Source organism: Pelecanus crispus, chromosome 5, assembly GCF_030463565.1.
Source record: "Pelecanus crispus isolate bPelCri1 chromosome 5, bPelCri1.pri, whole genome shotgun sequence".
Lineage (NCBI taxonomy): Eukaryota > Metazoa > Chordata > Aves > Pelecaniformes > Pelecanidae > Pelecanus > Pelecanus crispus.
Window position 1 is genome coordinate 32,255,682 of NC_134647.1, and position 13,452 is coordinate 32,269,133.

Sequence of the window (13,452 nt, forward strand, 5' to 3'; positions counted from 1 at the left end):
ACTGAAAGTAAAATTACCTGTTGAAGACTCAGACTAATCTGCACCACCCAGTTATCTTAAGTCTCTCAGTTTTGCTCATGTTTTTTAAGTCCCCAAAACTTGAAAGTTCAGGAACAGCTGGAATCCTGCGATATTGCAGTGAATTGTGTAGAAGGCTTGATAAATCTGGAAGAGGGAGGGGATGGTTTTGTTTTTAAAGCATTGTTAGAATTGAGTAAGCCAATGTGTAAGCTTTGTAGCTTTCCAGAGATGCCCAAGATCCCATTTTGCAGAAGAGCCTGTAGGGGCCGGTGGGCCAGAGCTTGAACCTGCGGTAAATAGCTTGTTCGAGCTGTGAGATCATCCTTGCTCTCTCATCTCTGTGCAGAAAGGTCATACAGTGTGCCGGGGCTTTTTCTGAGCTTTGACGTAAGTGAGGAAGGAGGGTGTAAGGAAAATGTGATTTCTGGAGAAGGTGCATTGGCTCCCATGTGTTAGTGGTGTTAGATTGCATTTCCTTGCTGGAAATTTACACGTGCTGGGAATGATTTGACTCTGGAAGAGTTCAGGGGAGGAAAAAGGAGAGCAAAATGTTGTTGTTAAAAAGATGCCTCCTCTACAGAATGGATGAAGGGAGGGGAAGAAAATAGAAAGGAGGAACTACTAGTAAACAGGCTCTTTCCCACCCTATGGGCAGAAGCATCCCAGATATCAAGTATCATTTTTATGGGTATCAGGTGCTGCAAAACAATTCCGCTCCTCTCTGCTTCAGTTGGCTTGTACTAAGAGTCGCTTAGAGGGAATTCGCAGTGTAGAGAGGGGTGGTAGTTAAGCAAGTGATATTTCAGTTTTGTTGAGCTCTGTTTGTGGTTTTTGGCTGTTCTGTATTGTAGTATGCGTAGTTCCCTTTGCTCTGAATGACACTGTTAATTTCTCTTTTGGGTGATTTTTCACACAAGGGCTAATCACACGTTTCTATAAATTAGATTAATTTAACTTATTTGCCTAACTGTTGTTCTGCAGCGAGTAGCACGGATGTTCTCCGATTCTTGGCTGTGTGGTCTCGCTGCATTTGGAAGCAGAACAGAGACATCTGAAAAGCCTTATTTGGATTATGCATGCTGGAGCATCTAATCTTACCTTTAGGATCTGGTTCCTAAATCACGCTTGTTCTCACCCGGGTGCAGTGAGCATGTGTTCCCCAGCATGGCACCGCCTGTTGTCATGCAACTAAAGTTTAGCTATTGCAATATCACAAGTACAATGTAAGGTAGAACTGCCCCCAGGCCTGAGCTGCAGGTCTCAGTCTAGGTTTGTATTGCATCTTTTTTGCATTATTATGCAAAATAATAATTACTGTTTTCTAATTTTAATTATGGCTGGGAATATAGAATGGAGAATAAAACCAATTTTGTGTACTCATCAGATACTGCTTTTGGTTTTAGAGTAGCAAATCATTGTGCACTCGCATGTCATTCACTTTCCCTGGAAAAGATTTCTTTTGTGCAAGATATTTTAAAACACTTTTTGTCTTTCTTTCTGTACTTCCAGAGTATGATTTCATCCATTGTAAATAGCACATACTATGCCAATGTGTCAGCAACCAAGTGCCAGGAGTTTGGGAGATGGTACAAAAAGTACAAGAAGATTAAAGGTAAATTGATTTTTTTTGTGACTTTCCGAGTTCTTGAACTTCTGCTGACAGTTTGAGATTATTTGCTTTAAGTAAAAGTGATAATAAACTATAATAATATTAGTGAATTTGTCTACAAAGAGGGCACAGTCACAGCACATTTGAAATTAAATCTGATACTTTACAAACAAGGCTGGCGTGAAAACACAGGCCACTTAAAACATTCTTAAAATATCCCATTTAGCTGTGCTGAAAGATCAACTGTGTTTTGAATTAAGCTAAAACGTTTTGGAAAAAAAAATGTTCTAGTAGCTCTGGATTTAAAAGTTAAATTGCTATGTAAATTGCCTTAGTTGCATTTTATTCATGAAAGCTTAAAAACTGTCTTTCTAAGTTACATGTGCCCTTGCTCTCCGTTTTCAATACTAAGTGTACTGGCATTCCTGCCACATTTTATTGTGTGGACTCTGGATACCAGTGGTGCATTTAATACCTGATTGTTAGGAGACGTTGCTAAATAACAAGGTGCTGCACCCACTGAAGTTAAGATGAAAATAGCCCATTGTTTGTATTTTTTCTACAATTAAATTGTATTAGTTGGTTAGCAGTGAATGCCTGAGGCAGTAAAATTATTCTACATAAGTTCATCCCACTCTCACCACTGGAATGTCTGATCACCTTCTAATAGTACACGAAGTGATGTGACAAGCATCCGTCGTGTAGTTTGTTCTTTTATTCATCCTTTCCTTTGGGAAGAGACTTGCGTGTGTGCTGGACCATTTGTTTTGGTACTTTTTTTGTTTTAAAACACACATGTGTGTTGAGCAGGAGTTTGGAGGTAGTCAAAAGCTTTTCCACAATACCAACTGGCTCCTCTCCCCCCAGATGTCCATCAGCCTTGGAGATTAGGGTAACTGTGATAGGTTTTTACATAGTTTTCCTCTCTGTTACACCACTGAAGGGAATATTCATTGTCTGAAAGAAGACATAGGCTATTTTTGTTGTTTCTGTCTGTGATCCTTTCAGTGGAAAATCATAACAGGATTCACAGGCATTATGCAGAAATAGGGTAATGTCCTGTCCTTCTTGAGAAGCCATTGTATTTGTAGTCGCATGAAGATTAGCATCTTTCAAAAAGAGTCTGCTGTCTTTTTCTCTTAAAAGGCTGGCATACATGAGCTATGAAAGGTTGCTTGTTTAGTTTCCATAGGACGGACTAGAAATCTGCATAATAATACCATAAAGAGTCTGCTGCTTGAGTTAGGAACACATGAAACGAAATTGCATAAGGTATCAGAACAAGTTCTGAGGCATCTGGTTTTCCTCCACATGTCTGGCTTGTGCAGAGCATACCTGTAAGATACTCAGGCCTGGGCTGTGCAGTGATTAGATTTTCACTAAGGGGGAAAAAAAAAGAAGAATGTTTTATGGAAAAATTATTTGTGTCTAGAAGGAAGATTGTTCAGGCAGAAGTGGGGTAACAATGCAGATGAGGAAATGGAGGTCTTGCTTTTCACCTACTAAAATGGTTTAGGATTGAAGTACAAATGTTGATTGGACATTTTAGTACGTGGTTACCCTCGTGCCAAATAAACTGGATAGTTTCTTCTCTCTTTAAATTGCCATTGTGTGAGTCAGAAGTGTTTCTTTTCTCTAAATGGTGTCTCTTAATAAAAGAATTTTATTCGAAGTGCTCTAACATATCCTCTTGGTTAAAAAACAATCAAAGGAATCAAACATCTTCAAGGTCATCACCGTTCGCTTTTACTTGCCGTTCTAGGAGAACAGAGACAGGCTTTTTTTTTTTTTTTTCTCCTTCTTTTTTGCAAACTGGGCAAGGGTGCCAGTTGCAGAGGCACTGGAGGCCCTTAACTGTAGTGTTCTTAACTGTAGAGATACCACTACAGCTTCTGAGTGTTTCTAGCACACTGCTGTCTTCCACTTTCTTCCATTCTTAGAGCACTGAATTCTTTAAGCTCTTACTTTTTTTACTTAGTAAGTGCACAGTTAAATTGTTAAGTGCAGTAAAAGCAGAATGAGACCTCAATCGAGAGGTCAAGGATCCAAACCTGAAGAGTTTGCCAGATAACTCTCTATCTGTGCTATTCAAAGAGACGCAGCCAGTCGTTGCTGTTTGGAAGTGTATGTGTGTGTTAGTAGGAGGAGAAGAAGGAAGGTTAAGGTATGTGTGAAGTAAACACAAGCTGCTATAAAGCAGTTCAAGTAGTGTTGATTCATCAACCGTATGAGTGGGAGAGAAAACAAAGAGTCTATGGCAGGTACAGTGGTGCATGGAGAATAAACAGCCATGCAACTTCAGGGCAGTAATCTAAACCCCCTGGAAACAGGAAGACTTCTGCACTTCTTTGGGTGGTTTCGACTTCTCATCATCTCTGTTTTCGTGACATTTTGTTTCTTTTCTGTAGCAGATATTGCTACAGGACAGCTCAGTTAGTATGCAAAACCAGTGACTTGAGTTACGTGCTTCAGTCATCACATACTCCTTTAATAATAATTAAAAAAAAGGACTCAGGTTTTCCATGGAGGTGGATGGATGATGCAGCAATTAATTTTTTGGGGTCGTAATATGGATAGATTGGGTAAATTATAGAATTTAGAGTCTCTGGGACCAGCACCCATATCCATTTGTAACTAGAGCTGGTTATTAGAAAGTAAAAGCAAAAAAACAATTCACATGAGCTGTGGTAAACGCAAAATAGGAAGGGGCTTCAGAATAACTTTATTGACGTTGCAAACTAAATGCAGCCTACAGTGTTAAATGTGTTTCCTATCATCTGCTAATGTCTGTTTTAATAAAACAGTGGGAACTAAATGGTTGCTTCTTAATCAAAACCATGATTTCCTAAACATAAGCTATGTGATTCTGTTACAAATTGCCACATATAGATCTCCTAGGTCAAACTTTTTTCCTTTCTCATAGAAATAAATAAACAGTAAAATAATTATACACTCTGGAAGATCAAAGTAATTACAACTGAAGCCAGGCAAAAATAAAAAGTTCTCTGGAAAAAAAAAAAAGGCAAAGCATCAGGTTGCTGAGTATATAGTTAATGTTTAAATAAATATAAGAAAGTGAACAATCAATAATTTGATATCATTAGCAACAGATGTAAAAGCTGTACACAAATGGAATTGTATCAAATCTCAAGTAAACATTCTCAGCGTGCATTCTGTTGAACTCACCGAAAAGACAGCTAAACTATTTATGCTTGTAATTTAGAAAAAGTTTTCAGTTAGTTCAGCTCAGCATGGTAATTTTGTCTTGTGTCAAGACGATGCTAGAATAAAATTCTGCTTGAATTTTTTCTCCCACCGTGCCCCAGCCCCTTAAGGTTTTAAGACATTCACAGTTTACTCGGCAGCACGAGAGTTATTATACAGACAGATTCGGGAATTGGCTGGTGTGAGGATGGAGGCTTTTTGTCTCCTCCTGGCTCTGAGCCTACCACTTCGCATACGTGCGAGGACACAAGTGAGTTTATAATAGGATGTCCACTCTTTCCAGTCTCCTTGGGATACACGGATATGTTTGGAGGAGAGCTTGTATTACCACAGTTCTAATGGAAAATGTACAGTAGTTGGGAGACAAAAAGCTTACAGTTCTTCTGTGAACTTTCTCTTCCCCTCATGGATGTCTGTAATCATTTGGGGTAGTAATTAAGCTATCTAGTTTGTATTGTAATTTTGTTCAGAATATGCACCGTGAATGCATTTAATATTACTATGTGAAGCCTTTTTTAAACTCTTTTTATTTACTTCTTCATTTTTCTTCTTTTTGGGGGACGCAAGGCATTTTAGTACACAGTTGTGCATACATGACGGGGTTTCATTGTGTGTAAACCTACTTGAATGAAGAATCTGAGTTCCCCCTTTTTAATAAAGGTTACATATTAATTGATGACAGTTATACAGCAATGGCTTAGCCTTTCTCCTACCCAGTCCAACAGGCTTACTCCTCTCAATCTGAGAACTGCTTGTCCTGTTTCTCTAGATGCTGAACTTGCTGAAGCTGGGAGAAGGTATTCAACATTATTGAAATTCAGGATTTGACTAATTGTTTAAAAGGCTTGCATTGGTTCTTAATTTGATTAACAAATAGATACACAAATGAAAATAACACTTTTTAAGTAACTATATACGTGTGTGTATATATATGTATGTATGGAGAGAAGTATTTCAGAACTTTGCCATGCAACCCAGATCATTGTCAAGGGATCAGATTTGTACCAGTTACCTACTCATTGCTCAGTGTTTTGGGTTCGTAGCATTTAGAATATATTTTAGCTCTATTTCTCAATAGATATTTCACTTCCAAGTGTCATGCTTTCTATTTTTGCCAGAAGGACTATCACTGTATCAAAATTCTTTCACAACTGAATCTCTTAACTGGTGTGAATTTTTTCTTTTTGCCTGATGACACAACTTAGCTCGGTGGGAGGAAGTTAGGAAGGCAGAGGGGAGAAATAAATACGTTGTGAACTTAAAAATAAAAAGACATATTTTATTTGTCTGCGTATTAAGAACATTTCATCTTTGCTCCTGCCATCAGTGGCTGTCAAAATACAGCTTTCTGTCGATGTGAGTTCTGAGACTGTGGCTGTCTCAAAGTTTTTGTGAAGTGATGAGGCTTTTCAGTTTAAAGGAGGAGGGCTCAGTTATTTCTATTTCAACAGATCAGGAATGTAAGAAAAAGCTTTCATAGCTTCCTTAAATTGAGGATCTGCTTTGGCTGCTCTTTGATTTTTCCAATATTACTGATTTGTTGTTTGTGTGCTGTTTTATTCTTGAAAGTATATTTGCTTACTTCCCATAACGGATAGACAGAGCAATCTGTTTTTCTTATAATGGATTCTAGAGGCTGTTGTAGGTTGAGAGAGGTTAGAAACAGGATTCAGAAGGGCTCCCAGCTTTGCTATTTCCACACTGAAAGAACCTAGGATTGCAGCACGGTGACAGTGCCAGTGCGAGTCTGGGGAATATTATTGTTATGTGCTTTGAGGAATAGTTTTTAATTGTTCCTCTGAAGCAGATGTTGTGGAAGCATGAAAAGGCACACCAGATCTTTCCCAAGCAGTGTTTTTGACTTTTAAAAATATCCTATTTATTGATATGTGTGTGTGTGTATATCTGTATGTAAACAGAGGGGGGTTTATATATGTATGTATGTATATATATGCATATATAGATCTTGACCTTTTGCCTTTTTAACTAACAGATTGAGGCAGAAATGTTAAGTTTTTTAAGAACAGATCATTTCCTGTCTTGTTTGGATATTAGTCGCGGCTCTGGCACTAAACCAGTTAGGGTCATTCAGGTCAGCTCTGTGGCTCTTGACATTACTATAATTTTTCCTTTGCTTACTTTTACACTCCTGACTGTGTATTTATTTCACTAAAAATAGGACTTTCCTCACTTTCTTAAGGAAAAAGGAAAGAAAATAATATCATTTGCAGGCAAGCTTTTCAGCATCTAGATGACATACATGACCTGAAGATCATCTCTGACTCAGAGACATCATCTTAGTCTGTGGACTGCTGTGCTGTTTTATGAGGAGAGTAGTTCATTGGTTTGCATTGGTCATGAGGAAAAAGTGGCATCTCTCTTTAAATATGTTTAAAGCTGTCAAGATTCAGCAAGAGTTATAGACCCCTTGACTGCTGTTTTCCACACCCACATTAGCATTTTGTATTTCAGCGTTGTCCCTGACGTTAAGTGCCAGTTTGGGGGATTTGTGCCTGTGTATTGTTAAGAAACAATTTACCCGCTGCGGTGCATTCCAGGGGCTTTATGAGTTGTGGCCCTCTTGGCTATTCCACTCTGTAAAGAGAATTAAAACAGACCCTTTGGGTTTTTTGGTTTGGTTTTTTTTTTTTTTTTACTTAAGCTTAACTTTTATCTAAAGTAAATGCATATATGAATTTCAACTTCACAGAGTGTCTTTCATGTCTTCTGGCTGGTTTGGAGCAATGGCTCTCGCGCTGAATAGTACACGTGTCATGGCAGAAGGGTATGTGCGGTTAGCTGAACGCCATCTCTTGCACGTGCGTGTGGCTGGAGCTGCAGCCATTGCTGCTTTGGGGAACATATGTCTTTACAATAAAGGTTGGAAACCTTTCTGTAGAGAAACTGCCTAGCTACTTGTCCCGTGTCTTATATACCTTCCTTAATTAAAAGAGACTGGCCAAACCTGCTCAAATAATGTCACTCAAATAATTATGGTTTTAAAATGTCTCCTCTTCCAAGTACAGTGCTTTTCTCAGTGAGGACCAGTTGTGGGCTGAGGCTGGGACTTCTGTCCAGCCACTTTTGAATTCTTCGTAAAGAATGATCATCTTCATTTTCTAAAAAGCAAACACTTTTTTTAATCTGCAGAATCTCAAAATTAATTTTCCTTCATATTTAAAAAAATATTTTTGTGTGCTGCCAAACAGCATCATATTAACTCAAAAGGAATTTTTAGAAAGTAAGCATTAGTAGAGATTAGATTGGAACAGGAGGAGAACCTGAAGCTTAGGTACAGGCATACGTTTTCCTGGTGTGAAAGCTGCAGTGTGGCTGTCTGTGATCCCATGGATTTCATGGAATACGTAACTCTCAGAGCAGAATTGAATTCTGTTCACTCGAAGTATCTGAAGAGTTATGTCTGCCTTAATGATATTTGTGTTCTGTCTCATTCCTTTCACCATCTCTGATGTTATGAGTCAGGAAGAGATGCATATGTATCTCCTGGAGGGATTGCACAATTGACTGGGTGTTCTAGGCGGTTTGCACCTCCCTCTTGAGGTGCCCACGAAAGGTGAATACTTGAATAGCAGGACAGGCTTCTGTCACAGTAGTTTGACAGGAAGGAAGATATTTTTATATCAGATGAGAACATCAGTCCATCTAAACCAGTACTCTCCTTGTTTCTGTCAGACAGTTCTGAGTAATGTTTGCCCTGTTTCTCCTTTTCCATGTCACCTGACCAATATTCATGCATTAGACCAGGTGGTCACTGAAGCACCTTCAACATAATGCTTTTCTCTGCCAGATGGATCTGGCATGTCCTGTCTATAAATGATGTTAACATGATTATGAAGAACTGAGTTCATACTTCTGTGTGCCCTCTTGAACATGTACAGTAACCCAAAAATAATCTAAAAATAAGATCAAGGGTTAAATTCTTCTCTTTTGACAAGCATCTCTGGAAGCAATGCAGTCCAGGGACAGGCATGGGAAGAATATGACTTACTATGTTTAATCAGTACTGACAGAAAACATGTTAGCATCTGTGTGTCCCAAGGGATGACTTGGATCTAGGCTTCAGGACAAGGGAAGGAGAATCATAGAATCATAGAATCATCTAGGTTGGAAAAGACCTTTAAGATCATCCAGTCCAACCATTAACCTACACTACCAAGCCCACTCTAGACTAATCAAGGGTAGACCAGACTAAACCATATCCCGAAGTGCCACATCTACCCGTTTTTTAAACGCCTCCAGGGATGGTGACTCCACCACCTCTCTGGGCAGCCTGTTCCAATGCCTGACCACCCTTTCCGTAAAGAAATTTTTCCTAATTTCCAGTCTAAACCTCCCCTGGCGCAGCTTAAGCCCATTTCCTCTTGTCCTATCGCTAGCTACTTGGGAGAAGAGACCAACACCCACCTCACTACAACCTCCTTTCAGGTAGTTGTAGAGAGCGATAAGGTCTCCCCTCAGCCTCCTCTTTTCCAGGCTAAACAACCCCAGTTCCCTCAGCCGCTCCTCATAAGACTTGTTCTCCAGACCCTTCACCAGCTTCGTTGCCCGCCTCTGGACATGCTCCAGCACCTCAATGTCTTTCTTGTAGTGAGGGGCCCAAAACTGGACACAGTATTCCAGGTGCGGCCTCACCAGCGCCGAGTACAGGGGCACAATCACCTCCCTGCTCCTGCTGGCCACAGCATTCCTGATACAAGCCAGGATGCTGTTGGCCTTCTTGGCCACCTGGGCACACTGCTGGCTCATGTTCAGCCGGCTATCTACTAACACCCCCAGGTCCTTTTCGGCCAGGCAGCTTTCCAGCCACTCCTCCCCAAGCCTGTAGCGTTGCATGGGGTTGTTGTGACCGAAGTGCAGGACCTGGCACTTGGCCTTGTTGAACCTCATACAGTTGGCCACGGCCCATCGATCCAGTCTGTCCAGGTCCCTCTGCAGGGCCATCCTACCCTCGAGCAGATCGACACTCCCACCCAATTTGGTGTCGTCTGCAAACTTACTGAGGGTGCACTCGATCCCCTCATCCAGATCATTGATAAAGATATTGAACAAGACTGGGAAGGTCAGCTGAGAAGGTCAGCTGAGAAGGTCAGCTGCACAGAGACAGTCAGCAATATTAGTACGCTCTGCTCAGTTCACCTGAAACTGATGCTGATCAAAGGCCCACTTTTAATGCTGGTTCTTCTAAATACAAAAATAGTGATTTGTGCTTTGATGGGAACTGAACGATTTGCAACACAATGAAGAACAGACAACGGCCTTTCCTGTCTGTTTTCCATTAGGCTTGGATAAAGGCCTTTGCTACCCACAGCCAGCGGCCAAACAATTTCTGTATGTGTTCTATAGCTATTTTGAAGTTATTTGCTATCCTGCAGGAGTAGAGGAAGGGAAAAGTTTTAAAAGTTACAACTTCTTATCAAGTCTGTCTCTCCAGTCAACCTGCTTTTTCTCCAGGCCTCACTGCAGGAACAAATGGCCCAGGCAGAGATCAGTCAGTGAGTGAAGTCAGCGAACGACTTTGCGTAAATACAAAGATTAGATGTTGAACGAAAATGAGACTCCTCAGCCCAGCCCTTTGCACTGAAGTGGTTAAGTGGGCTGTGATTAAAAGAAATAAGTAATTATCCTAATTAGAGATGAAAACATAGAGAATTACCACTTTAAAAGCACCTCCTGTGCTCTCGAGTCGTTCTGTTATTTACAAAGTGGTAGTTCATAATTATGTAGCATAAGCAAGAGGGCACCCTCTCGGTGTCATGCAGCAGCCCTGTCTCTCCGAGGCGGAGGGTGGTACTGTGCCGGAGAGCGCTTCGTGCCCCAAGCACAGCTCCAAAGTTCAGGTCTTGCTCCAGTGAGTAGGACGGTGCTAAGCCAGGAGAAATTGTGGGAACCTTTCTATCTCAGGCTGAGTGCAGGGCACACTAGAGTTCACAGAGCTCTCCCTGCTTGGCCATGCCCACTGCTGGTAATGGCTTTTATGATCACCAGGTTTTAAATAATAAGTAAAACAAAGAAGCAAACTCTGAAGCACTGGAGAACAGCCCTGGGTGGTGACATCCTGTCACAATTGAAGCATGGCAATTCTGCCGGCTAGTAACTTATTACAAAACGTTTCTTTACCAGTCTCTTCCTACTCTGGGGCAAAGTGCCCATACGCCTGTGGGACTGAAAAGTTCAGGACTCGCTGGGTCATGGGTGCTGGCGGGTCCTTTGTGCAGTGCAGTGCTGGGAGACGTGTTACGCTCTTGCTCTCCCTGCCCCATCCATTACTGTGCATAGGAATTTGGTTTCCAGTGCTGTCAGTCAATTTAGTGCTGCTCGTAAGCCCTAAATGCTTCACGGACTTCGTTAGAATGTTCCTATTAACAACTCAGTGAAAATAAAGGGTGAGGGGAAGGGAAGGTGGAGAAATAAATCTTATTTTAAATCTTTTGAGCTGGTTTTGTTTCACATGGAAAGTTGCATGCAGACCACCCCAAGCTATTGTGCTGTGGACTGCGTCAGCTGCTTGTCTCTGCAAGGAAGATTTGGGTAGAAGTTAAGAGGAAGGGGAAGGGTGCACTGGATTCCTTTTGTGCTGTATCCAGGAAGTTTCGAACTCGGTATGGAGTTGAAATGCATTGACACACGTGGTAATCATTATAAGGAGAGAAAGGAGCATTGAAATATGACAATTTGCTGCTCCCATTCTGGGGATTATGTTGGTTTCTGACTGTCTTGTAGAGGTAGTGACATGTTGGGGGGGTATAGGAAAATGAAGGGCAGATGCTATCCTGGAGTGCTCCGCGAACTGCTTGCTGAGCTTAGCACAGTACCTGTTGTCCAGACACCTTGTATCTGCCTACCTAGTGTATGGCTTCAGAAGGGTGGGTGGCTCGGAAATATGGCAGTACCATTGTACTTGGTTTAAAAGAGCTCTTCAAGCAAAGAGAAAAGAGCTCTTCAAGCAAAGAGCTGCAGAATCGTATACCAGGCAGTGCGGTGCAGGGAGAAAAGGGAAGCACTGCCATGTCTTTCGCTGTGATTACACCACAGGTGGAGGTGGGTAACAGCCTCCTGGACCAGCCTTTGTTTAACTAGCACAGGCATCGCTAGCAGAGGATGTTTATCAGCAGTACTCGAACGTACACAGCACACGTCCATGGAGCCTCATCCTTCCTGGTTTAAGGTCCTGCTGCTCTGTCTTCACTGCTTTGTGTTCCAATATATTCAAGTACCAGCCAATTCATACAGGACTACTGTAAATGTATCTGCAGTTTGAGTGGAGCAATAGCAAACAAAGGAAGGATAAGGGAAAGACTGTAATGGGTAGGAACATGGAAAATGGAGGATGCAAATGGAAAAATCCTGTCTCAGGAAGATCTGAGGCAGAACATTGGCGTCACAGCAGCTTTGTGGCTCCTGTATCCCTTTTTTCTTAGAGCATTGCCAGCAAGCTGGCCAGTCTCCCAGGGCAGTGCCAGTCTCCATCTTGGGGTTGTCTCAGGCTTGCTCCTGTCCAGCCCTGCAGAACCCTACCAATCTATAGTTACCAAAGAACAACGGGGAATCTGGTATGGGCAATGTGTTAGAGAAGGAAAGAGTCTTGAGGAGTTGAGTAATGCACATTTTTTCCATCCAGCGTAACTGTTAATGGTAACCTTTTATTATTGAAGTGGTTGAAGTGACTAGAATCTGGTTTGTTTATTGGGAGTATATGCATGGCTGCATAGTCTAATGTGATTGAAAAAGGAAACTGATAATAAGGGGAAAATACACCTATGGAAGCAAGTCAGGTGATGTCTCTGTGTAATTGTAATTCCAAGTAGCACTGCAGAGATTAACAGCCTGGCAGCCTTTTCATCTTAAACTTTATTTTTATAGGGGTTTATAACTTGGCACTAAAGTCAGGAGTGGGTGGAAACTTGGCAAATGTGGTTCAGCCCAGAAAGTGAATGTTATTTATATTTATTTCTCACCAAGTTTTCAAAAACACTTGGTTACTGTTTTTGTGTTCTAACAAGTAGTAATTTGTTGGTTTTGGTGACTTATTCTCTGTGTGTTTCTTAAACTACAAAATAGTTCGGAACTTATTTCAGTGCTTCTGAAACTCCTAGTGGAAGAACTCTAGATTTCCAGAGGTGAAAATGAAGACTGAAAGTAGTTCGTATTATGTTTTCTTTTAGCCGGTGCTCCAAGTATTTCATGTACACTGAGCAACATCTTTATTGTATTTACATCAGATTAATTCCTGATTACCAAGTAGCTACTGCACCTTTGGAATAATTACATTTGGTTTTGCTGGCAATTTGTGTGCTTGTAACGCAATTACTTAGGTGCAGGCTTAGCGCAGGGAGGCTGAGGAGGCAATAGTTAATATGGCTACGTGGGCCCTGAATCGTCCGTGTCGCAGAATGTGATCTGGGGCTGTGATAAAGCAGCCCCTCTTCCCCGCTCCCCTGCCCACACTTGACATCTCTGTACTGACACTGGGTCTGTCCCGGGTATTAACACTGCTTGCGTTTCATACGTCACATCGATTTCATGTCTGTTTATAAAGCCAGAGACTAGTGGTATAGAGCCTTCCGTACCTGGTTTTC

General features: G+C 41.3%; 1 protein-coding gene across 2 annotated transcripts in view; it reads left to right on the top strand.

Moving 5' to 3' along the window:
* Positions 1-13,452, top strand: part of SATB2 (SATB homeobox 2) — a 136,697-nt gene that overhangs the window by 66,478 nt on the left and 56,767 nt on the right. For both annotated transcript variants that reach the window (XM_075710914.1, XM_075710913.1), the window contains exon 6: positions 1,531-1,633. In XM_075710914.1, the coding sequence (XP_075567029.1) occupies positions 1,531-1,633 (103 nt within the window). The remainder of the gene's footprint in view (positions 1-1,530; positions 1,634-13,452) is intronic.